This window comes from Sparus aurata, chromosome 1 (genome assembly GCF_900880675.1).
Source record: "Sparus aurata chromosome 1, fSpaAur1.1, whole genome shotgun sequence".
Taxonomy (NCBI): Eukaryota; Metazoa; Chordata; class Actinopteri; order Spariformes; family Sparidae; genus Sparus; species Sparus aurata.
This window is the reverse complement of record NC_044187.1, coordinates 28086104-28112072: the sequence shown is the minus strand read 5'-3', so window position 1 is coordinate 28112072 and position 25969 is coordinate 28086104. Positions and strand designations below refer to the sequence as shown.

Sequence of the window (25969 nt, the reverse complement as noted above, 5' to 3'; positions counted from 1 at the left end):
TACTTATAAAACATTTCTAGAGATCTACCTTAATCTTTCAGGTAGTATTTGTGCCAGGGCCATGTTTACTCTTTTTGTACTTGAGATGTTCACTGTCCAGCCAAAGCAATTTGATGTGATAGTTGTCACAGCTCAGCTGTTAGTTTATATAGAATGTTTCAATAAGTAAAAGGTTGTATTATTGTGTAAAGGGAGATGACTCATGTTTGCAATTACAAATGATGTGCACAACCTTTTATTTTTGCATTTTTCAATACCTCCAAAAAATCTCTGGGAGGTAAACCAGTATAATAGTATTATAGTGGTTTAGTTTTTACATTTATTTTGTCTTAGTTAAGCACTTGAATGTGTCAGAGGGTGTGACCCACATGTTCACTTAATTGGGTTTTGTGCTGCCTCTACAAATATTTGAGATTATTATTATTTAATAATTGTTTTTTCTAAGTTGTTTAAATATGTTGTTTACAAAATCAAAACATGTAAAATATAGTGAAAAGTGACCAGTCACTTACTAGTTTGCACTTGTTTGAAAGCATATAAAACTCTGTATGAGCAAAAGAGCGCTGCTCTGAATTTTGTCTGCATGAAGACCTTAACAAAACATTTTGTGCTCATTATTGGAAGGCATATTATTATTTTTTATGTTATTAAACTTTATTATAAAGTTACAGTGAATCTCTTGTTTCTTCAAGCTTCAGGATGTCCCTCACACTGGCAGCATCTGGAAAAACTATATATTTTAATAAGAATCGAGATCGATCAATATGGAAAAACATATCGTGATAACATTTTTTTCCATATCGCCCAGCCCTAATATATATATATATATATGTAAAGTGCGCAGTAAAGTGGATGCGCCTGTAGAGAGATTTACACAATAAGTAAAACACAGTGAGCTGGATAATTTAGCTTCCCCAGTACACACGAATAGTCTAATACTAGCGCATATAACAATAATAAAATGTATTTATCTCTACTTTCAAACGTTCGGGTCGCCATGGGCAGGTAGCTAGGCTACTTACATATTTAAGGTACATCATGTTCGTCGTGGAGGAGTGATAGGTGAAGTTTTTCTTGCAAAGTTTGCATGTCACCTTCTTGGGGTCATTCTTCTTCTTTTCAAAATGATCCCATATTTTAGACGTCTTTCCCAACATGGTTGGCTATTTATTGTTAACTGTCTAACCGCGATGTCGAAGGGACCTGCCGTGTTAAAAAAACAAACACTGACAGTGAGTGAGTGTCACGACTTCCTGTATCTGGCCCTTCAAATTAAAAGCCCTCCAGCCTTTTACACAGGCCAGGACAGTCACATAGATTTTTACTTAATTTTGACAAGACACAGCTCCAAATGTTTGTTTTTTTTTTTTTTTCCTGCGACCAATCGACCAATGAAATTTTGGTCGGCTAATGAGTTTTTGGTCAACCAGTGCTTGGTCGACTATTTGGGGGCAGCCCTAGGATTCAGGCACAGTTGTTCCCTGCCAGCATGGGATGCTGGTGACTAGCTTCATCTGCAATGTCACCAGCAAGACTATGCTGGTAAGCCAGCATAATTAATGGGACCAGCATGATGAAGCCTTTTCCATCACATCAGCGATATCACCCAACTCATAACAACTATCTTCCCAAAAAATATATTTGAGGTCAATGAGCATACAGGTTTATCTCCTTATGTGAGACTTAAAAATATTACCTAAGTGTCAGAATAGCTGCTGAAATTAGCAGGGATTCAACTGGCTAGCTAGGCTAGTTCACACACTCTGGTCAAACAATTAGCTAACATTACAGATTACCAGCTGCCTGGACACAATATTCCCCAGCAACAGAAATCAAATGATGAGGTGACTTACTGTACTCAGAGGATATGGTCTTCTCCCATGTCGATCAGTCTGTAGCTACTTCAGCGAGACGTGGATTGATGCGACAGCTGTCTGTATCTACTTCAGCGGGCGTCTGAATCGGGAATATCTAAATCTTACCCGGATACAGCAATGCTATTTTTTGATTGGCTGTCTTGTAGCTACATTCTTTTGATTTGATTGGCTGGTGCGTGGCAGGCGCCTTCTGAACTCTATGGGGAACCCACTTGATTCAAACCTGTTTCACTGTTATAAAAAATAATGGCGCAACTTGGTGGGTGTTATCCTGGTAATTTCTCTGCGTGAGAAATACGAGGTGTGGCGTGCTAGCGTGTGAATAGGTTAAAATGCGACTTGAGAGCTTTGCATCTGCTCCCCTCGAGTGGCTACCAGTTTGTTGTAGTTTATGTTGCTAACGTTGCTTATTGTAACATAGCTAATGCTAACCCAACGTCACTAACATCGCTTACCCTAACGTTGCTAATGCTAACGATGCTGACACTAGCTAATTTAAACTTTACTACTGTAAGCTTGCTAACATAAGCGCGCTAACATTAGGGCAGCACAGTATGCTGGGCACATCGTATAGAACGCCATTTTTTTGTTTTGTTTTTCCTCGCAAACTGTCAACTACCAAGAACATTGATACTGACGAAACACAGCCAACACGTGAGACCAACGGTGTTATACTATTATATACTTCAGTATTACTACGCATGGACAATTTTCTCTTTTATCGAGCAGTATGTCATCACAACAAACAAACCTCATATCAAACTTTCAGTTTTGAAAACGGGATTCAGACAAGCCTTATGTGATACCCTGACCAATATTAAGTGCCCTTGAATGAAATGGGTGTGGAATATACTAGGTCTGTGGGAATGTGTGTGATGGACAGCAAATGCGACACATAAAGTCACTTTTCCCAGGAGCTAGACAAAGTGTGTCACCAGAAAATGACGTTCTCTCTAAATCTGACATTTACATTTTAAAAAAGAAATCTTCCATGTTTTCTCTGAGACATATGTCAAAACATGAGAAGGCAGGAAAAATATTTCATGTTCTGCCAAATATAATTTAACATCTGAAATGTCTCTTTTTTCTTTCAAACTCATCCTCAGATCTTCTGATTAAATAATATGTGTGAGTGAGACTGACAGGATGAGTCTCACATTTACCTGATTGGGTGTTATTGTGACATTTCACCAGTCTCTGTTCATTAATGTGCTGATCCTCTGATTGAAGAACATGCAGCCTGGCATCAGAGCAGTGACGCTGTGGTTCATTTAGAGAGTGACAGTGGCAGAAGAATGTGAGGAGAATGTAAAAAACGATAAGGTTTATTTAAGGTAAACTTCAAATCAAAGTCTGTTTGCAGGTCTTAGGGAGAACTACTGCATACGTGATATTAAAGTTGCATAAGTCAACCTGAAAAAAAAAACAACAACGCACAAAACACAGACACAGGGACAGAAGATATACAGTCTAACTATTAACCAAGGTACAAAGCTGGTTCACATGTCAGAAACTGACATCTCAATTAACCCACTTATTGCAGCGAAGAGTCAAGAAGATCTTTATTGGCTGACATGGAGCTTTTCCAGTTGAAGGTGTTGGATAACACTGTTTATTAACGTCAAGTAAGTGAGAGGTTGAGGCTGGTTCCAGCTCAGTAAGCCAGCTCTGGATCAGGTTCTTTGATGTGTCCCAACTAGTGACTTCTGTGTATATTGAATGATCAGTGGTGTCTGTTTTCTTAGGTGTAATTTTTACAATCCTACAAGTGTACTAACTGTAGTTGATTATGAGCTATAATTTAAGTCATTCCTTACAGGATCTTGGCTTATTTACTAATTCTACACTCTGAGAAATAAGGGTTCCCGAAAGGGTTCTTGCTGAAGGGCTGAGGCCATAACCCAAACTTTTTTCCTCAGAAGAGATAAAAGGGTTCTTCAGGGTTCTTTGCCAGATTGAGTTTTCCAATTAGAAATATTTCCGTCCAAAGAACCCTCTTTGAAAGTTTTTTTTTTTTTAATGCAGCGTGTTTGAATGTTTTATCAATTTTAAAAAATGGGTTCTACATGAAACCTTAGAATATAAAAGGGTTCTCAGTGGAACCAATTAAGTGGATTCTTATTAGCACACTTAGAAGCTGAAATGGTTCTGGGTAGAAACCCCAGTTCCCCTTTGTTGACCAAAGCAAACCTAGTGCTGGTTCAAAGTTGGTTCAACCTGTGAACCTTTTCTTGGACCGGTTTGCTTTTCCATGAGAGACACCATAGAGTCTCGTCTTTCAGTCACTGTATACATCTCTAATTTCCCCGCACTGCTAGGAAAAACTATGTCGGACTATATTGACTCTTTACAAATGTTGCTCCTGGCTTTGCATGCCTAAATTGTCGGACGACTGTTGCTTCGATTAGTGATAATTGTTTAAACCTTTTGTATTCTCTCATGGATAAATCAGAACACGCTACACTAGCTCTGGGTTTTGAAAACTATTGGTCATAAGCAGTTTTAGCTGGTCCATGGTCACAGTAAATCCAGCCCCCTAAAGATTTGTTGACCCTCTGAAACCAGTTTTCCTGGCAAGCAAAATTCTTTGGCTGTCAAAATGCAAATGGTTATTTGCAAAATTGGCACAGGTTCCAAACCAGAACCTGACCATCATGGTTGAAAAGGAGTAAGAGAGAGTTCTGGGTGCAACAATTACGCCAGAGTCTTTTGTGGTTCTTGTTAGCTCTTTTATTTCTCAGAGTGTAATAGTTCCCAGGATTAGTAAAGTGTACTTAAGCAAGGGAAACTGGAAAAAGGAAGAGACAGTATCAGTCAGAGGAAGTAGAATATTGTTGAAATCTGATCTATTTTGGGATCGAGTGTGAAGTGGAATGGGAATGATGAATGGGGGACATGCTGGAAATATTTCTCTAACTCTTTTTGTATTGAGCGCTAGAGGCTCACACACATTCCATACACCTTTAATGAGAGTCTCCAGGTGTCGACCGAACGTGAAATGTAATTTTTGTCCAGCTTCCAGTCTGACAGAATTGCACAGATTAAACTCTTGTTCCCACTGTAGCTGCTGCCCTGTGCTCGGGTTTGGTTTTCATATGATTAGAGAGAATCCTGGTCCTAGTAGCGAGTGCTCAAGGACACCAACACAGAACAGCGAAGATATTGATTCTTGAATAACAACAAGTTATCTAATTACAGACCTAAATCACATTTGATGTCTATTGTGTTGGTCTTACCCACTCCTAAAGAACAATCTCACCTAGATCAGCTGAACAATCAGCCTCAGCAGCACAGCTCACCGTCGTCATGATCATTGGTGTGTAGAGCGCCTGCCCCGCTCCGATCAATATGCTGTGGTCCTTAAGCATGGTGGATTGAGAGGCTGATGAAGATCTACAAGGGCCTCCTGCCTGTTTAATCTCACATGTCCCCAATGTCACCGTGCATTTACCTCCTCCACCTAGTTGAGGAAAATATCTGCAGCAGAAGACAAACAAGACCTCAACATCACCCAGTCCACTGAAGGTGAAAAAAAAATGACTTTCATGTATGGTCTACAAAACATTTGTGGAGCTTTACAGCTCCAATGCAGCATTCTCCTAAACAACTGAGATACAAAATTGATTTGAAGAGACAGTATTACGACCCTCATTGAGTGCTGAGCCACTTCAGATGTGTTGCACGCTAATGCTTTTAGCTTAGTAGCTAAGTGGTGTAAATAGTGTCTTTTTTAAGTCAGTCAACAAGGTTACACTGGATACGCTGTATTGAGCCATTTAATTTTTATATTTGATTATTTTTTAAGTTAAAAAAAAATTCCCCATCTCCTTCAGTTTTTTAGGGAAATGCTACAACAAAAGAAACTGTTTGTGGACTACGAAACTTTACCCGGCTTTCCATTGACACTGGTGCGAGTTGAGATGGACTACGGTTTTTGAATTTCTTTTCATGTTGGATGACCCAGTGTTTTTTCCCCATGCTTCTTCATCAGGGCCAACACATTGGCCTCACTGAAATGAACGAGGAGGTTAAGTCTTCTCACGCAGTGTTGGTTAACATAACCTTGTTTGGATGTGGTTACAGCAGCTACCTCACCGCTGGAACCACACTGCTGAAAATCGTTCTTTAAAGTAGGGCCTGTAGGTGTTTTTTTTTTTTCAGCACAATGAAAAAAAAAACATTATTTTAGCCTGATTGTTAGTCACACAGCCATGAGTGTGACTTTGAGTCATAATGTTAGATCTGATGCACACACACACATTTTCAGTCAGTCCTTTTTTAGGAGACTATTTGTATGCCTTTGCGTGGGGTTGAACATGTGTGTGAAGCATGCACATTTGAGAAAATGTAGCTGATGAAAATGTATGTTGTGAATTTGAAAAGGATTTATGAAATGAAAGAACTGAATTGGTCTTTTTGTCTCTCAATGAACCCATACACTAATAGACTTACAGCAGTAGTACAACACAAGTTTATTGGTTTTGATGATATAGAGCTTTGGTTGGTTGTCGTCACTTCACGTGATAAAAAAAACAAATGATCGTTTGTTGAATTACTTAAAACGCTCAGAGCTTGGACAGACATTGATATAAACTGCAACTTGACTTGGTTGACAGAGTTGTACATCCACAAGACGGAGAGGATCTCTGCAGTTTAATTTGCAGATCGATTATTTTGTTCCCTCGTAGTGAGTGTACATTCAAAACCAACAGTAAAGCAGTTTTTGCATGCTTATTCCTTGTTTTAAAGTTTGAAGTAAAGAAAATTGTGTATGTATGACAGGATCGTCCATCCAGTTGTCACGGAGAGAGTCACTGAAGTTAAACTGCTGGCTGGGAGTATACATTATATCAGATGTTCTGGTGTATGGTTTTAACCTTATTCCTCGAAATTCCCCCTCGAAGCTCTGAAATTCCTCAAAGCTCTGTTAGTGCTTCTGGCATTAATCTATACGTAGTTGAACACAGTACAGATTTATTTTTGGTGATTCTAGTTCCTAATTTACACTAACTTTGTGTGCATGAAATAGTCAAAAACAAGTGCTTATGTCTAAAAACAGCCTCTTCAAAAAACAAAATTCATAAAACTATTATGTAGTTTTATGCATTTTTTAAATGCTGATGACTCATTGGCTCTTGTAGGCCTTAGGACGGGCCTAGAAGCTCATATCTGCTGAAATGAGCTGTCAATCAAACGACTGCCATCTGAAGATCTCAGGTGTTTGAGGGATAATGACGTCTGCTGTGAAATGGGAGTTCTTGACCGATAAAAGCATGAAAAAGCATCCACTGTCACCGTTTGTTGTGTCACCTTTTAATCATGGAATACTGTGTTTTGGATTAAATGTGTTACTGAAGTGGATCTACCGGACATTTGGGAATAAGAGAAGACAGTTTTAGTCAGTCACTACTGAAACACACAGACCTTTTTTTTTTTTTTTTTCACGTGTTGGAAACTTTGTAAACTTCAACACAGTTTGTTTGTTTGTTTGTTGATTGTACATTGCGGATGTTTGTTTTTCTCTTGAAATGGTTTGCATGGATAAAATCCGAGAATCTAAACTTTCTAACGATGTATAGCAAGACTATACACTGTAATTGAGGCGTTTGCCCACCTGCTTAGCTGTGTGTGTAAAGTTTGGTGACCTCGCCGGAGTGTCTGCGGGAGGGCCGCTGACTTTCACCAGGTTTTTAACTGAAACTTGCCAACCAGCCATAATGCATAGAATTTAAATGCAAAAACGTGTAGGCATGCATGCTGAAAGATTTACAGTCTCATCTAAAGGGCATTGAGTGTTGACGGACAGTATGATGAATTTTCCAAATGCAAACAGCTTCATATTGCCCTTTATGAATTATTTAATTTATTTGGAATACAAGACAAGGAAAAGGGTCTTGGTTTGAGGCACTATTTTATGGTTTGTTTCTTTGTGTGTTATCTACAGGCCCATAAATCTTTTTCCCAGATGACACAGCTGATCAAATCAAAGAATAACAGGAGATTAGATGCTTATTATATGCCAGCACCAGTAAACTCCGAGGGCGTCCACCTCCTCAGTCCTCCACCTCAGCCGCTCACCTCTCCTCTGTTAGCAGTTTATTTTATCTGTGTGTGCACACTTGTGTGTTCATTTGTGTGTGTGTGTGCGCGCATGTGTGCATTCCCTCGCTTTCCCTCTCCATAATTGATTTCCTGTCATATCGCCTTGCTTCTTAATCTTGTGACAGAAAGAGCCTGAGGCTGGCTGGAGAGGGCCGGGGCGTGGTGTTGATGTCTTGGTGAAACTCATCTCATCTCTTTCCGTTCCAACACTGACGCTACAACGCTGTGACTGACATCTATCAAAGTCTGCCAACCTGTACCCAAAGGAGCTCTCTGGTCCAGTTTTTTTCATATCAATGTTTCTCCTTCACTGTCCTCTCTATCATATTTGGCTTTGAAGCAGAAAGACAGCGAGAAGAGAGTGCTGTCATTCACACCTGCCAGATCTGTGGCTGTGTCAGAAACTCCTGTCTCCCTCTGATGCGTTTCCTTTTCTTTGGCTCTTATGCACACCGCAGTAATTTTCTGTGATAGTTAGGTGCCAGTCCTGTTTTTGATCCGCCCTGATTGGTGTTGTAGACAAAGCAATGATCCTGCAGAACTTGTCACGTATCAATGCTCTGCGCTGCATGCACAGACGCAGCCCTGCTTATTGGAGGCAGCCCTACGGTATATTGGCAATTTCCACAACACACACTCAGACACTCATGCAGACACACACTAAGCCTGTTGAGTGTAAATATTTGTGTGTAGTGGCAAGTTTGTCATAGCGGCTGACTCTGTGCAGAGCAGGCTGGGCTCCATTAACAATGGACAGTGGGATGAAGCTTGGACAGGAGAGAGCGAGCGGCAGACGGGGATTATGGAAGGAACGGTAGGACTGAACATACCAGCTCTGACACTCAGGTTACATGGACTGTGACTCTGTAGGGACGGGACTCAGCAACCGGTGATGGAATGTAACTATGTGCATTTACTAAAGTACTGCACTTAAATAAAACTTCTGAGGTACTTGTTCTTTACTTGAGCATTTCCGTTTTCTGCTACTTTACACTTCCACATTTTGGAGGCAAACATTGGACTTTTGTAGTTCACCACGTTTATTTGCTTCAGTTACTTTGTTGCTTTGCAGATTACATTTTGGAATTAATGTATTTTATTAACAATAAAAAAAACACTAATTCTTATAATCAGTCGCCACATAGCTCTACAGTATATACATACATGTAAATACTGTATATGTATCAATTACTTGTACTTGTACTTTTGATGCTTAAGTACATTTAACATCAGATGCTAAAGGCTTTTACTCGAGTATGACTTCTGGGTACTCTCAGTCAGTTTTTCACAAACATTCACATAACCACATCTGGAGATTTGTGGGTTTTCACTGGGCAGGAATGTAATCTGTAATCTGTAGTAATCTGTAGTGGATTAAAAAGTGTGTTATATACCTCTGAGATGTAGTGGAGTAGAAGTACAAAGCTCTATTAAATACTTAAGTAAAGCACCCGTAACCTCGAGTAAACGTACTGATAAATGATGATAATGGAGTGAAGAAAAAAAAAGTGTTTTGTGATCATCTCAGTCACACAAAGAACTAAGCTGTGATTAGATGATTCCTGGGAGGGGGAGTTGTTTGACTGTTTATCTATTAATTCAGATGAATTAACTAAAGGCCTAAATCGCACCATATAACTGACATTGCAATTATGTCATGGCCCCTATAATGCTCCTGGTGCTCCCTTTGAGTTTGCTTTTAATGAAGAGGGGCGCAGATCTTCTTAATATGACAGACAACATATGGTTCTTTCATCCTGCTTCCTCTGGGGCTTTAACTCTGTCATCCAGCTCTCCGTCCTCAGTCCCATCTCTGTCACACGATGTATTACAATGCGAGTCACCCAGTCGGTGCACAGACACTTCACGCCTGATAAGTGGGGGTTTTGTATCTCTGTGTGTGTGCAGGGTTGATAATTCATTTGTTGCATGCATGGTTACATGTCTCTCTACAAAACATGTTGAGAGCGTCTCGCCGGGAATTACGCGTGTGCACAGTTGTCAGGGTCTGTGGGCCTATGCATTACTAATGTTGATTCGGATGAAAATGAAACACCACATGAACAAATGTGAACAGTTGGATACACCCGATGAACCCCCGACTCTCTGTCTGTGGTGTCCTTTCCATCAAACACCTCATGTGAGCAGCTCACAGAGTTAAGACCACACAGTGCGCAGCCAGTGGCACGAGGAGGCAAGAAGTAACAGGTGATTATAGGAAATCACAGTTGTTATTCTTGTGTTTCTGTTAGAGGAGCTCAACTTTAATCACCTAATGTAACGGCAAAATGAAGACCTTTTCTTTTGCGTTACAATATGTTTACTTTTCTACTTAACCTTTAAGCTCGGGAAGCCCATTTAATCTCATTAGACTTATTGTGTTTGCTTAAGTGATTAGAATTTACAGAACTGCCCCGATCCTCTCCTCTAGCTCATCAAACAATTACCTCCATTGCCATATTGAACCTTCCGTTCTGCCTTGAGAAGCCATAGCTTATGACTGCTGCACACCTTCATCTGCGACCCAAAACATCAACGTAAGGAAAACCCTGATGAAGACTGGAGGCATGTTCTGACCATTTGGGAAACACTTGGACTTTGAAACCAAAACCATTAAATTATTTTCACAAAACAAGGATCATTTGTTGAATTCATCAGGACACGTAGTTTGACGTAACGTAATAACATAAAAATCAGATTATCTGTAATATGATTTAAAGGCTGTGGACTGCAACCAAACAAACTCAGTTGAGTAATAAGGCCGGCTCTTCGGGATGCAAATCCATCCCCTCTCCCTCTGACACACACTCACAGAAACATTAAGCTCTGTGTCTCTAGATGCCTCTGGCACATGTGGGTCTAGTTAGCTTTAACAGAATGATCTAATTATGTTTCTTCACTAAATCTGAACTGTATTTAATCTGACAGAGAAAAATGGACCCAAACTCTCTCTCATCTTTTAACTTGGTTCGCTCTTCTACACAGATTCCCTGTAACAAATAGAGCCGTCAGACTGTAATGAGGAAAGAGAGAAATCGTTTTGAATGGGTGTAGAATTAATTACAGTGAAACCCTCAGTGTGTTTCATGGATTTATTCAAGACGAAGTAGAATCGAGTGGAGCAGCGAGTTTTTCTGTCTTCTTTGTCTGGAAGGGAAAATTTAAATAGCAGCGAAAGGAAATCAACAACAGAGTTGAATGGATCTGTCCAAAAGTGCAGCATTTCTAAACAGCATGTAAATCAGTTATTTCTATTCAGAAGAGGTGATGAAAACAACTTGTTTCCCTCCATCAGTCACTACCCAGTCATCCAGATCTCTGCTGTGTTTAAGTCGCTGATTCAGCTACAGAGAGTTACTTGATACCGGCACAATGTTTCTGGAGGTCCATCACGCCCCAGTTAGCTCTGTCGCATATAAAATCTCTCTATCAAACGCATTTGAAGCCACTTTACTGTTATGCCGCCTTTAAAACCAACACTTATGCTGTATCATGATCCACATGAGTCAACAGCAGCTTGGTCGGTGGTCCTACGCTTCCAAGTTTGACACTGTTCTTACCCCTCCGGCATCACCTCTTGAGGTGCCCGTCTAGTGCAGTCATAAAAAGAGCATTTTTAATTTATGAAACTTAAGCGAGTTAACATATGTAACTTTACATATGTAACTTCACATTTACATTACCGGACTGAATTAAGTCATCGCAAAGCATGATCTTTTCCTAAACCTAACCGAATAGCTTTGGTGCCTATACCTAACCAAACTGCAGCTGTTAATAACAGTTCGCAATTTATTATGTGTCATACTTTGTGATGTGTTTGTCAGCACGCTTTTTTTGAAAGTGTAACTACATGTTGTATTTAACATGCCATCGATGAATTGACCACAGAACCCTTATGTTGATAGTCTAACCTATCTAATGATGTATACATCACCACTGAAGCGAGTTTGACCCCAAACAGCCAGCTTTTCTGTGCTAACATTAGCAAGCAACAACACACAGAGTGTGTGGTTAATTCAGGACAACGCTCGCTGAATGCAGTACTTACATAAAACACGCAAAGTCACCTCTGTAGATCACTGCTGCAGTCAGGTTGATAAACAGGAATGAAGATAGATCCAAAAGGTTTAAAAGTAATCTCTGAGCTCTCCTCCCGTCTGTAAATGGATCAGAAATGACTCCGGGTGTTTACGCTTCAGGGGGTCTGCTTCTAATCTAGACTCTCCACTCTGTGCTTGAGTGAGAACACGTTGATTGTGCTGGGATCAACTTCTTGTACAGTTTTAATCGGAGACTTTTTTCATCGGCCAATACCAAAAAACACATACAAAATGTTTACATTGAAGTGGCAAAGCCCTCGAGCCTCGGAAGCAAAGGAGGACGCGCAATGACATCAGTTAGGAGTCCAAATAAGGACGAAGTCGGTCTGAATGGATGGGCCAAAGAAAACGTTGGACTTAAGGACTTTTGTATGGATGTTTATTTAACCCATAACTTTGGTCATTTCATAACCTTCACTACGTGGCTATTATTGTCACCATGATGACGAAGGTCCCCCAACCGTAACCCTTTATGGAGCAGTAATTGGAAGCTACACCATGATCTTTCAATAAACCTAATCAAATTGGTTTTGTGGCCTCATCCTAACCAAACCTTGATCAAAGCCGTGTCACATCTGAAACAGATTATTTGTCCAGCAGGGATTTGTAAGAAGCAAACACAGACAAATGATGTTATCGTGCTGATTGGGGCATCAGATCAGCAAATGCTTCTTTGTATCATTCTGGATGGCAAATAATATGTTTTGTTGCTTAATTTAGAGGATTTACTGATTAATCTGTGATGGATCAAACAAATTCCAACAAGCTTAGAGGTTCTGACGTCACAGATAAGGATAAACTGTCAACTCTCCCAAGTGTCTTGTCCAAAGCCACAAAAAAACACAGCTTTCCATTTCAGTAAAATCTTCAGCGACTGAATTTGCATCATTCTTACAAGCTTCTACCCCAGTGTAAACTGTGCACCTCATGATAAACAGCAGTCATTTAAGTATGAATTAACATAATCTTAATAATGCTATTTAAATGACATCTAGTGACAGAAATACAGTGCAGTTATTAGGATATCTGAATAATATAAATCATACAAAAGACATAGATTCAACAGCACTTTTCAAGGAAGTTGCTACGTGTTTCTGAAGGCAAAAAAGAATAAAAGCTAATGCCAGGAAAAACAAGAAATGGAATCTTAAACTAAGGGAATAATGTGATTGTGTTAAAAATCATCCAGTGAAGGTCTTTTAATCCCATGAAGAGATGCCGTGTTATGTGAGGGGATCTGGTTCACTGCTGTCATGGTAACTACGGTAAAGGCGCTCGCATCAGCCTCAAAAAAATGCAAATATATCTCAAGGCTAGGTTTGTGTTCAGAGTGTTATTTCACAATGGACTAAATTTTTTTTTTCTCTCTTTCTTTTTTTTTAATTTCTACCACGTTTCCGGCGCTTTCGATGCATTTTGCGCCGTAACAACAGCCAAGGTTGTTGAAGCTGTGAAGTGAAATGTGAAGCTCTGGAGGCCAAGTGCTCTTCCCCTGAAGCCTTCACATTTTTCTGTACTGTAATGAAATAAATTGGCCACCTTGTTTTCTGCCTACAGACGCTCTAAACAGCATTTGTTTCTCAGTCATTACTGAGCTTATTCCATCAAAACTGTGTCAGCATCAGCTATTTTAGGCTCCTTATATGCAGAGGTTTTTTTTTTTAGCAGGTTGATTGGAGGATGCAGGTGGCATTTTGTGCTTGGTAACTGCTTTGTCCTGGTTTCCCAAATTGTTGCTTTTTAACAGTCATTCTTTCCACCTTTTTATTTTTTTGAGAACTCAAAGACTTCAGCACTGAATTGAGACTGAGATCACAATAACCTCCGAATTAGACTGTCAGACAATTAGACTTTCATGAGACAGAGTAAAGAAAACATTTCTGTTATGGAGCCTTTCCATGCAGGATCGATTGCTACAGGTTCAATTACATATTTACAAATGCTTATTCAGCTTTTTTCAGTTTCTGTGTTGCTCAGAGGGACCAGACAATTTTGTGTTTACCCACACCCACCATGTTGCGTGTGTTTTCATGTACTATGGTCACAGTGTGGGTGCCATGCATGAACGCCCGTACGTATGCAGGCGCACACATTGGACAGTTAGGAAACTGAGCGGCTACCTAACTGTTTTTTTAAAGGTACAGGATTGTTAATGTTTCGGACTTTCGTCCTTAAAAGCAGCAGCTGGTTGTTTTCATGTTCCCTTTGTGTTTTGTATGTTATCGCAAGCTGTCAATGCTATATTTTCAGGTGTGTTTTCCTGGCGGAGACCAGTGTGTGTCCCTCATGTTTGCAGCTGTCACAGGTGTGATGGTGTGTGTCGGGAAGAGTTTAGCAAATGCGCCTCTGGCACATGCATAACAGGCAGGCTGGGTGGTTAGTTTGGATATGATACATGCTAACACACTCGCCTGTGACATTTCTCCCACAGGGACTGACGCTGTGAGTCAGAACAGGTTCATCTGTCCTTTTGTTCTTTTGTCCTCGCAGTATGCACATCAACCACCAGTGTTGAGCTGTGACACACTACTGGGTAACATTTAACAGTAATGCGATTACTTTGTTCAGTGTAAGGGATTCACTACAGTTCCATGACTTTGACATTTTGGGGTCAGTTTGGTTGTTCTGTATATTATACACATTATAAGTTAATATTTGGGTTAATTAACAGTCGTGTGTAGGTGTGGAAGCTTCAGAGTTAATACATCTACAGTAAGGAACAATTTTATGTGATTTATACTTTCACAATTAAAGGTCCCATATTATACTGAGACTACAGAGGTCCAACAACACTGTATTCGAAATGCATTGCCCCAAACCCATCCGTGGTCCTTTTTCTTTTTTTTTACAAATTGTTATAGATAACGTGATTATACCATTATTGTAAGTTCCTTTGGCCCAATAAATTGTGTAGTAAAAATCTGCTGCCGTAACAGCCCTATGCAGGACTGTTGGTTGATCGGATGCAGGGTCTTTCTGGAGTCTTGTTGTCACTGTGAGGCTGCCATCAGCTGTAAAAGCCAAGACACAGTTGAACAAATAACTGATTTTCCTTCCTCTGGACAGGCTGGCTGTTTCCCCCCTTTTCAAGCCAGTTTTGCTGAGCTGAGCTAACCGGCTACATGAAAGTGGTATCGATCTTCTCGGCTACCTCTCAAGAAAGTGTACAAGTGTGTTTACCAAAATATCAAGTCCTACATCTTTGTAATATTTATTCACCTCATTAACGCCACTGATTGCTCAGAAGGGGGCAGTTTTTTGCTTTTTTTTTTTTTTTTTTGCATTTTCCTGTTTGCCATGTGTTGCCGCATTTTCTTCCCCACAGCAGGCTGTATAAACCCACAGCGCGTTGCATGAGGTCATGTATTTTTCAGCTTATTAACCAGATTGCTTATGCAAGTAGTGTCGGTATTCATGTGCAGGCATTCGCAGGGGGTTGTGATGTTGTCTGTTTCCATAGGAGAGAGGGTGGGATGGGAACAATGCGAGGCTGAAGGAGAATATATAGCGAGCCGGATATTTGTGGTATAAGTGGAGCATTTTTATGGAGGAGTCCAGGGAGCGCATGGCTGAGGATTTAGGGTCTGGCTCTTGGCATTCTCCACGGGACTCTGAGAATGGTATGTACTGGCCGAGCCGTCTTCCCATGTGCTCTCCCTCTCTCCTCCATTCGCACACTCCTCACGTTCACACACAACTTTTACGATGCTCATCTGGACACCGCTGGGTGCACCCGCACCCTCCACTGGACACATGCCCTCGGATGCAGCGTTTGCCACAATTTGATTTTCTTCTGAATGTTGTGGTCAGCTCAAAGCCGCACGGACCATCTGCCACTGAGCTCAGCGGTACCCAAACTTCTTTCCAGCACAGATGTCTCCGAAGTGGAAGTGGTGATGATTTGAGCATGATATTTTCATCAGCGCTGGGAGCCAACTATCTCCACTATTTTAATATGAGAAGCATGAAGGAGAGAGCTGTGTTTCCTATATGAATGGTGAAAACACTTTGTCCTCTTAATGAACAATGACAAGAACGTTAAATGGTGACGCGCAAAACAGTTCAGTTCTCATGTTTTTTCTCTAATGTGTTAGACTAAAGACCTGTAAGCTACATCTGTATGGGACTGCAGAGGAGACAGTTAGAATGTTTGGTGTTTGGGGTAACACTTCATGATGACCAATATTAATAATTGGTACACTTCTTGTTAATCGTACTTTAATTAAAAGTTATTTCACTGTTCACAATAAACAATAACAATAAAATGCCAAACAAACCATTTATGAAGCAATGTTTCTAAACATCAGTTGCAACATTTACAACAGCCATCCAAATAATGTTTCGAGATGAACTAAACAGTATTTACGAACCAAGTGTTATGCTGTAAGTGTAAAGTGTTGTATTACAGTGAACAAATGCTTAATAGATGGGTTATAACTCATGTCACTGTTGATAGTGATAACAGTAACCTTAAAGAGATAGTTCGGGTTTTTTGAAGTGGGGTCATATAAGTTCATATCTATAGTCAATCTGTTTCCTACCGTAATCACTGATCAGCGCAGCCTCAGTTTGGAGAAGTAGAGAGCCGCTCCAGCCCAGAGGCTCAGCTTTGTACTGCAGTGAACGGGGTTCAGCAAAAAAGCGAAATTAACCACCTAAAACAAGGCTCACCTAAAAAATCTATATCAGGTCAAGTGTACGTTGTATAGGTAAAATTCACACCGCTTTACATCGCCGTCAGACCGCGCTTTCTTTTGGCACTACATTTTTTTCTCAACCACAGAACCCCCGTATCCCTACGCATGAGCGCTAATGCGGAAGGATATGGAGAGTTAAGTTTCGTTTTTATCGAAAATAAACCTCTTGTCCACCCGCCGCTCGCAGATCAGCTGTTGCCCAGTTACGCTAATGCGTAGGGATACGGAGGTTCTGCGGTTGAGAAAATGTAGTGCCAAAAGAAAGCGCGGTCTGACAGTGATGTAAAGCGGTGTGAATTTTACCTATACAACATACACTTGAACTGGTGTAAAATTTTTTACTTGAGCCTTGTTTTAGGTGGTTAATTTCGCTTTTTTGCTGAACCCCGTTCACTGCAGTACAAAGCGGAGGTCTGGGCTGGAGCGGCTCTCTACTTCTCCAAACTGAGGCTGCGCTGATCGGTGATTACGGATAGGAAACAGATTGACTATAGATATGTACTTTATATGACCCCACTTCAAAAAACCCGAACTATCCCTTTAACCCTAAAGTTTGATTAGGTATAAAATTCCCATCAATTAATGAGGGTTTTAAGGATTATCCAACACTATGGATAATTCAGACATGCTGCTCTCCTGCCCCATACAGACGTAGCTAACAGATCAGTTTTGACGCTACTGTTGCTAATGCAATCTTTGCTAAATCTAGCTAGATAAGGCTAATGTTGCAACAGCTAACTACAGTTGACGTTGCTAATGCTAGCTAACGTTTATGTCACTAACGCTAGTTAGCTAACGTTAGGGCAGTGCAGTAGGCTATTTGCGCACTGTAGAAATCAGCCATTTTTACTTTTTCATTTCTCCACTAACTGGCAACTACCAAGACTCTTGATGCTGATGAAACACAGATACCATGTGTTTCCTGGCTAACCTTGTTAGAAGCTGCAAACAACCATCAGAATTCTTACGCAGTGATAAACAAAACAGACATCTTAGATCTGACAAACATTGTAAAATCATTCATTCACAATTATAATGTTTTTTATAGAAAATAAAATTTCTTTAGAGATGATCCTGCACCTTTTTCTAAAAGCTCTGTAGACGTAGAAACTCGCACTGCGTGTAACTAATAAGACACAATAATTACACATTAGCAGGTGGTACTTACGCGCCATGCTTAAGAGCGAAGTGACCTGCACTGCTATGTATGTCAGTGTACAACGTCCCATAGTCAATCATTATTGATTATGGTTATTACCTATTACCAAGGAGGTTATGGTCTCACCCGTGTCCATTTTTTGGTGGCTGGTTAGTTGGTTTGTCAGCTGGACTGCACAAAAACTACAAACAGTCTTTGAATAAAGTTAGTTGTGTTTTTTTGTACAGTAATCTGAGAGCTCCAGTCTGTAGAAACACACTCCTCTCGCAGCGCTCTTTGTGTACATCCATGGCAGTGTCATGAAATAAAGAGAGCATTGATTGGAGGAAGAATTAATTAACGCTTCTGAGTGCAGCACTCATCAAAATTTTTGATGATTTCCAGGAAGTTCCAAACTTTAAAATACCAAAAAATAACCGTGCCGGATACTGATGTACAGGAGAGGTATGGAGAAAGCAATTTTGACTTCATGGGAACTTTTTACTATTATTGTGATTTGATCAGCTGCTGTTCAATCTCTGGTGCTGACAGAGGCCAGAGGACCGAAGCATGTCGCTGTCATATTCTCATGTGCTGCTGTCCCCACATATGAGCCAGATCTGACAGGAAACAAGACAGTCAGATAATTCTCCCTCGGGAAGGCAGAAGAAATATTAATGAAGCAAACCAGGCAGGATTCTCTGAAGGCTTCAGCTGAATCTTTTCTTTCAGAGAGCGCGGGAAGGACAAGGAGAACCTATGATGAGAGGACAAAACACGGAGAGAGATGAGGAGAAAAAAAAAAAGATGGCTTTAGCGCCATATGTGAAGCGTAAAATCTGCTGAGAAAGCAGATTCTGGGTCACCTCCATCACCTACCTCAGTTAATCATAACACACAGCTTCACATGCTTGAACGCACACACACACACAAACACACTCGCACACACACAGTCATGAGATTGTCACTAGCCAGATACAGCTGATCTGCCCAAACAACACTGTCACAGGTATTTCCAGTCTCAAACTAAATCCCACTTACCTCCATTGTATTCAGGTGCAGGCAGAAATCTCAAGGAAAAATATCTCAAGACCTGGACGCTTTTGCTGACCTTGCTCTTGCTCTTATTACTGAGGTTTATTGAAAAATCGAATACGAGTCGCTGTACTGTGTCCCCATAAAGCACCGCTGCCTCTTTAAAAATATTGAATAAAAACAAAGCCCTGTTACGGACTCTCTGAGGGGCAAGTGGAGAATTTAGTTTTTCTGGTGATCCATTTTATAAGTCTGAGCTACACTGATTTCTCTCTCTTGAGATTATGACTTGAGAAGTGGTGGAAAAAAGAACAATTATGACAGGATTGTCTTAAATTCCTTACTTTGTTTCTTTCTGCATGTGTGAAACCAGGTGATTTTCTTTTTCAGGCAAAAAGTATGTATGAAACAAGTCAATTTTTTTTCCACTAAAAGCATACATTTTTTCATTTTACTTTTTATTTTTACGTGCGCACACTTAACACAAGATACAGTTATTGTGTGTTCTCAGTTTATGTAACATTACCGTCATGTATGTCTTTTGGCGAGGAATGTGTCGTAATTGTCACTAATCTGCCGCCAGTGTCAAGGATGGAATATTATGTATTTAGAAGATAGAAATAAATCACCTGATTCCACACAAATAATAATTATTTTTTCACTTGATTTCACACGTAAAACAAATTCCCAGATGGAAAAATAAACAAAAAATGGAATTTAGAAAGATTATGGCAAAAATGTTCTTTCCATCAGTTCTCAAGCCGTGAACACAGGAAAGAAAACAAGTTAGATCAGACTTACAAAATGGAGCAACAGGAAAATTAAACCTTCACTTGCCCCTCGGAGCTTCCATAGTGTTGCCTTCTAGCCTTCCATAAGCCTCAGGATTGTCATAAAAATTGTGCAAAAATGTGCAAGTCATTTTTTACATTGGCCAGTTTGATTGAGTTGATGGTTGCATGACTAGTTAAAAATATCTGTAGTGCAAACTATGGAGAAAAAATAGCAAAAAACAACCAAAAATAATTTTTTGGTTTCTTAGGAAAACAAGCTTTCACCGCACTGACATGCTTTTGTCTCTCTCATACTTTGTGTGAATTCAGCGAGGAGCTCGGACAGTAATGGGGCACTTTGTGGCTTTTTGGACAAGAAATTCAAACTCCAAGATTTACAATATTAAGGTAACAATATTTCTCTTAAATACGCTGTTTCCAGAGGGAAATAAGGTCCCAGAACACTGTTTGAAGCTAGAAAGTTGGCAGGGTCCGCCACATATAAGCAAAGTAAAACAGTTTGAAACTGTGTTGTCCTTTAAGGTCAGTTTGTTTATTCACTTTGTTTAGGCATAAAACAAATCAGCCAATGTTGCTCCGTCTCTTCTGATTAGAATTTCTTCCCCAAAACTACATAGTGCACCTTTAATAATTTTACTACTAATAATGAAAATCCTAACATATGAGAGAACAGACAGAAAGTTAGCGACAAATAAAGACATAAAGAAACACATTAGAATAAATAAAGAGGAGAAAGGTCACGCAGAGAAACGATGCTGTACTTGAGAGCAGTTGTCTGTCAGTGTCCCGGTGGGGCAGAGCGGCTCAGCGAGGCAGGAACAACATAATTACAGCTCTGTTTAGCTCCATTACAACCGCTGCTACCACCTACATACTCTCCACGCGCTGCCTGACCGCCCCCTGCTCATCACACGGAGACGGCTTATCGATTCAAACGACATAATTGGGAGGCGCTCGTGATGTGTAGCATGGATTGCATAACCTTAATGATAACGGGGCTTCATTATCAGTCATTCGAGGATGCTGTCCTTGATGTGTGAAAAGTCGATCTTGTTGGTTTCTCTTATGATTTATTGTGAGACGTTCCCGCTGTACTTCCTCCTGCCTGTCTTGCTGCTCTGACTCTGGGTTGTTTCCCGTGCTGAACACATGTATTGTGCACTTACATAGAAATGTGTGGGAGGGGAGATTCTTACTTCTGAACAATGGACACAGACTGAGAATGGAAAACATGAAAAGGGCTGCACTCTGAGCTTGTGAAGGGGATCGCGGACATGAATGAAGGAGAGTGGCGGGATCTGCAGTGTGTTAATGAATCAAATAAAAGGGCCGTATTCTCCGGAAAGTCTAATTCAGCAGTAGATGGGAGGAGAGCAGGAGGCTGCAGTGGCCTCATCTGTTGATAATTAGTGCAAAACACAGTCAGTCATGATCTCTTTCACTTCCACCTCTTCATCGCCCCGAGAAAAAGAAGGGAAAAGGGGATGTGAGTGTGTGCTAGAGAGGAAGAGGCAAATGAGCAATGCAAATAATGGCTTAACCTCAGTCTGTCGAGGCAAATATCCCTGGGGAGATGTAGCTGCTGCAGTGACCACACGCTCACGTACACACACAAAGAGACAGGAGTGTGTGCCTTGTGTGCTTTCATTTACATGAACAGCGCATTATTCAGGAATATCCCAAAGGAGACATCGTGACTCACGCGGGCTCATTGTGCTGGTAGTGCGAATCAGCGGGCATGGCTGCGCAGATGTCTCTCTCTCCATCCCTCGCCTCGTCTCGTTACTTAATCTCATGCACAAACATGCATGGCATCATACGGCCGCATTCATCACATGATGATTATCTGAGCCGTTTCCACTGAATTGTCATGTAAAATAAGGACAGGGTGCGAGCGTCTGCTCCATAACAGCAGAAGTTCACAGAAAAGTCTCCCTCGGAGTGAATGAACAAAAAATGAAATACATTAAATTACTTTTTATGGGTGTGATAAAGTCATGGGCGTCGTAGGCATTTAATACGTGGGTGGGGCAAGGTTTGGTTGTTCTCCCCTTGAACATTTGTGAATGGAGTAGATGTAATTTCATGTATCCTGGTGCTGGGTGGTTCGATACTTGAGCACGAAAAAAAAAAGAGGTGGGCCTACACTTCGCAATTTCATTCGAGGGGAAGTTCTTCTATTGGTTAAAAATACATTTTTAATAGAAAATAACTTACAAGTCATCACATATATCCAAAGAATCAAATGAAATCTCCAAATGAATGTACAACAGTTAATCACCAACACTGACTTTTTGGATTTCATAAGTACAACAACCTTACACCAAAGCGTTAAGTGCCCAGTTGTATCAGCTAATGTAATAGTAGCACTGAGACGTCTCCTTAAGTCGAATTTCCCATCTCCCTTTCCTCTCTCCTGTCATGTCTCCCTTCCTCCTACCTGGTATACTGTCTTTGTTCGATGTCATTTTTTGCGATGACAGTGGCTGACCCACCTTACCTCAGTTGCCTGGCATCGGCGCTTCAGTGACTGGTCCACGTTGCTCCCAGTCATTTGGTGCAAGGCAGCAGTGAAAACACGGTATAGAGTTGTATTTATTTGGGCATCCTGTCAATCAGCCAGCAGGATGGTTTTAATAGCTAATGAAGCACAGAGGCAACACTCTGAAAAACTGAGCACCTAGTGATTATACAGTTGTTACGAAGGCATTTGAGAAATGATTCAAACTTGAGCGTAAAAAGCGTTGCCATCTAAATGTACATGTCACCACAGTAGAGATCGTTCTTGATAACTTTCATACGGCGAACTCTGCTGTGAAAAGAAAAGGAAAACAAAATGCTCGAGGCAAGGCCGATTGTTTTCCCTCACGGAAAAGATCACAAAGATTACGTCCAAACATGATGATGAAGTTCACCTGGAGGCAGCAACAAGCAGCCGCTGCAGAACATTCGGAAGAGCATCTAATTATGCTGCGCCTTATAAACCTGCGGTGCATTCCAGCCTGTGGAGATTTACAGACGCTGGAATGAGCATTAGGATATCCTCATTCCACTGCATACTGGTGTGTGTGTGTGTGTGTGTGTGTGTGTGTGTCTGTAATATAAAACCGGCCTATAAGGTCGATAAAGCTATCAGTTTGAGACAGTCCTTTGATTATGTGCTGCCCTCTGCCCAGTCTTGTGGTTAACTGAAAACAGACATACAGGCGCTAGCAGCCCAGTGGCACACGAGCGCACACACACACACACACACGCACACACACACACACACACACACACACACACACACACACACACACACACACACACACACTATTGCTCACGTGTGCTCATCTGCCCGGCTGCCCATGAAAATCAAGTAAATGTCTCTATGTGACGATACAAGGGGGGGTGAGGAGATGAAATAACATAAACTGGAGATTACAAAGATCCTGTTCGACCCAAAGATACATGGTGGGTGAAAAATGATCAGACTTAAAATTGATTATTTTATTCATAAGGCTGCATATTGTAGTTATTAATAGGTTCCCCGTAAAACACAAAACCCAGAAGAGCACAAACATGGATAGATCGTTGTGATAGCAGCTCCATTTTATCACTTTTCATGAGAATACCTTATACGGGAAGACACAGCTGGTATTCTTTATTTTTGTTATTGTCAGCGTCAACTGAGAAGACCATTTCTTCCTACTGAGGAGAAAACAGAAAAAAAGGTTTTTGGTTTCACTTTTAGAAAGGCTCAACAATCTGTGGAAACAGCTGGGAACTGTAGGTGTTGGCAGACTTTATCTAGGAGTAAATAGTGCATTTATTATCGGGACTATTTTCAGCTGTGGATCAATAAACATTTGGTGTTCTAGCGAGTATCAACTGCAGGTCGCTGTATGCAGGATTGACACTTCATAAACTACAGTACCCAGGCTCCTTATAAGGAGTGCAACAGTGTGGCACACTGATTTGATTTTAACTCACTCTGGAGCTGATTTCGGCAGCTCAGCGCCTCGTTGCTGTGGTTTGCTTGAGAAGCGTCAGAGCAGATAAAATTCTCTTTTTAAGTCCAAAAGTGTATAAAAAAACCAACAACAACTCTTTACTCTCCTCAGCTCCTGGTGTTTGCTCTTACAGAAGAGCTGGACTCTGACCCAGCTGTCCCCTCCAGAGCCCATCAGCTCCAGCAGGGTAACACTTACAGGGTGGCTTATTAAATTTAAACACCTGCATCATCCCCCCCACTCTGTTCTGACAGTCAGGGTCACTGCACATCAAGCCATGTCATTTGTCTTAATATAATTGGATCAAGTGAGTTATATGAAAATTCAAACCAGCTAATAATTGTCAGCTAATAAGCAACTGAGCTACTTGCTAAAGGCGGTCTCTAAAGTCAAGGATACCTACAACAAAGAGCATAAGGAGCAGCAGTTACAGTTGTGCTGCCACGGAGAAACCTTCAAAATCTGCTCATCACACTACATTTAAAGCACCAGTATGTAGAAGTTGGCATTTTGTGTTATTCGTGTATGGGAGCTTATTTCTTCCAATTTCCTTCTCAGTTGATAAAAAGCTTCATACAGTCGTAAAGAGGAATGTTGTCACTGTAACACCACAAAACATTCTTCTTCATTTGTGCTGTCACCGTTCGAAAGTGAAGGCGCTAATCACATTCCGTGTTGTGTTCATCACGGGAAGCCGACTGGAACAGAATGGAATTTGAAACGTTTTAGCCAAAAATGTTGCCATCGTCAAGGTGTTTTTTGCAGAAACGTTTCAGATTTCGTTTTGTTCTCCAACTTCGTGGGCAAAGACGGATCAGCTGATGCCGCGGGGGAAAAAAAGCATTCTCCTCGAGAATCAACACACACTCATCTCTAGCTGTTCACTATAACAGCCTCTAAATAAGGTATTCTAGGTGTGAGGGTAAGTGTGGTGTCTCCCCCCCCCCCCCCCCCCCCCCCAAGGCACTATCCTCTGCTCTGACACACTTCCCTGTGCTGTCCAATCCCATTATCCAATCATCTGTTGAGCTCCCATGATTGACGCTTTTCGTGCAGCAAATCTGATTCCTGACGTCTTCATTATTTCACTCCGTCTCTCTTTCAGTTCCATTTCAAACAAACCCCAACACACGCACACACGCACATGCACACACACACACACACACACACACACACACACACACACACACACACACACACACACACGGACACACAGAAACACACACATTCTCCCTGCTAACAAGCGTCTCCTCATCATGTCTGTAGGCCACACGGTGAGATAGGGCTGAGACCGCCTCATGTGTCGAGTCTCCTCTGTGTTCTGGTCCCAGCCGACCCCCATCCTCCCAGCATCAGTGGGATGTCCCAGGTGTGTCTCTTCTTGTCCTTTCTTATGCTCTGCAGCTGCACAAAGGTACGACCCACAACCTCTCTCCCTTTTTCACACACACACACACATACACACACACACTGAGCTGTGTCATCGATTTACCACACCTGAAGTTTCCCTCCCCCCCTACAGGTCTCCTCTACCAACTCCCTGGAGCTTGTGAAGGAGAAGTGGAACAGCTACAGAATCAAGTGCCTGGACTCCATCAACGCCACACCCCCCGCCACAGGTGAGCCCCTCTCCTCCCAGCATTCGCTCACGTCACAACGAGATGCACGCGGGAGAATGAAGAGAGTCTGACCTACTCTGAGGCGAGCATGCAGATTTCACAGAGCTGCTGTCTCCGCTGCAGGGCTGGTGTGTAACAGGACCTTTGACCTCTACGCCTGCTGGCCCGATGGACTCCCAGGAACTACTGTCAATGTCTCCTGCCCATGGTTCCTGCCATGGCACCATAAAGGTCTGTGTGTGAGTGTGTGTGTGCAGAGTGTATATTGGGTGTGTGATCTAAACATCTGTTTTATAGATGCAGTATGTTGTTTTGGGGAAGACATTTTGATCATAAGAGACAGATGCCTTATGCCTACACAAACTAAATTAACAGACTCTCTTAGTTTTCACGACTGAATAACTGAATAAAAAAACTGACCCTACAGGACAACACAGCTTCATACTGTCCAACTTTGTTTATATTCCTTTATATTTCCTTCAAGAATTCCTTGATTATTCAGTTATGGAAAAAAAAGTTAATACCTCATTGATCTTGTGAATAGTAAGAATTCTGAGTTTTGATTTCTTCTCCAAAAGTCACATAGTGCCTGTTTAAGCTGAACCAAAATGGATC

The 25969-nt window shown here is 41.2% G+C and overlaps 1 protein-coding gene across 5 annotated transcripts in view; it reads left to right on the top strand.

Annotated features, from left to right (window-relative positions):
* Window positions 1-25969, top strand: part of gcgrb (glucagon receptor b) — a 52024-nt gene that overhangs the window by 11334 nt on the left and 14721 nt on the right. Inside the window, exons 1-4 of one of the 5 annotated variants that reach the window (XM_030411698.1) lie at window positions 8778-8793; window positions 25002-25149; window positions 25258-25354; window positions 25478-25585. In XM_030411698.1, the coding sequence (XP_030267558.1) occupies window positions 25096-25149; window positions 25258-25354; window positions 25478-25585 (259 nt within the window). In that variant the 5' untranslated portion in view covers window positions 8778-8793; window positions 25002-25095. Of the gene's footprint in view, window positions 1-8777; window positions 8794-8885; window positions 8928-24537; window positions 24641-25001; window positions 25150-25257; window positions 25355-25477; window positions 25586-25969 lie in introns of those variants that run through there. The other 4 variants (XM_030411566.1, XM_030411491.1, XM_030411632.1 and 1 more) reach the window with 4 other exon arrangements.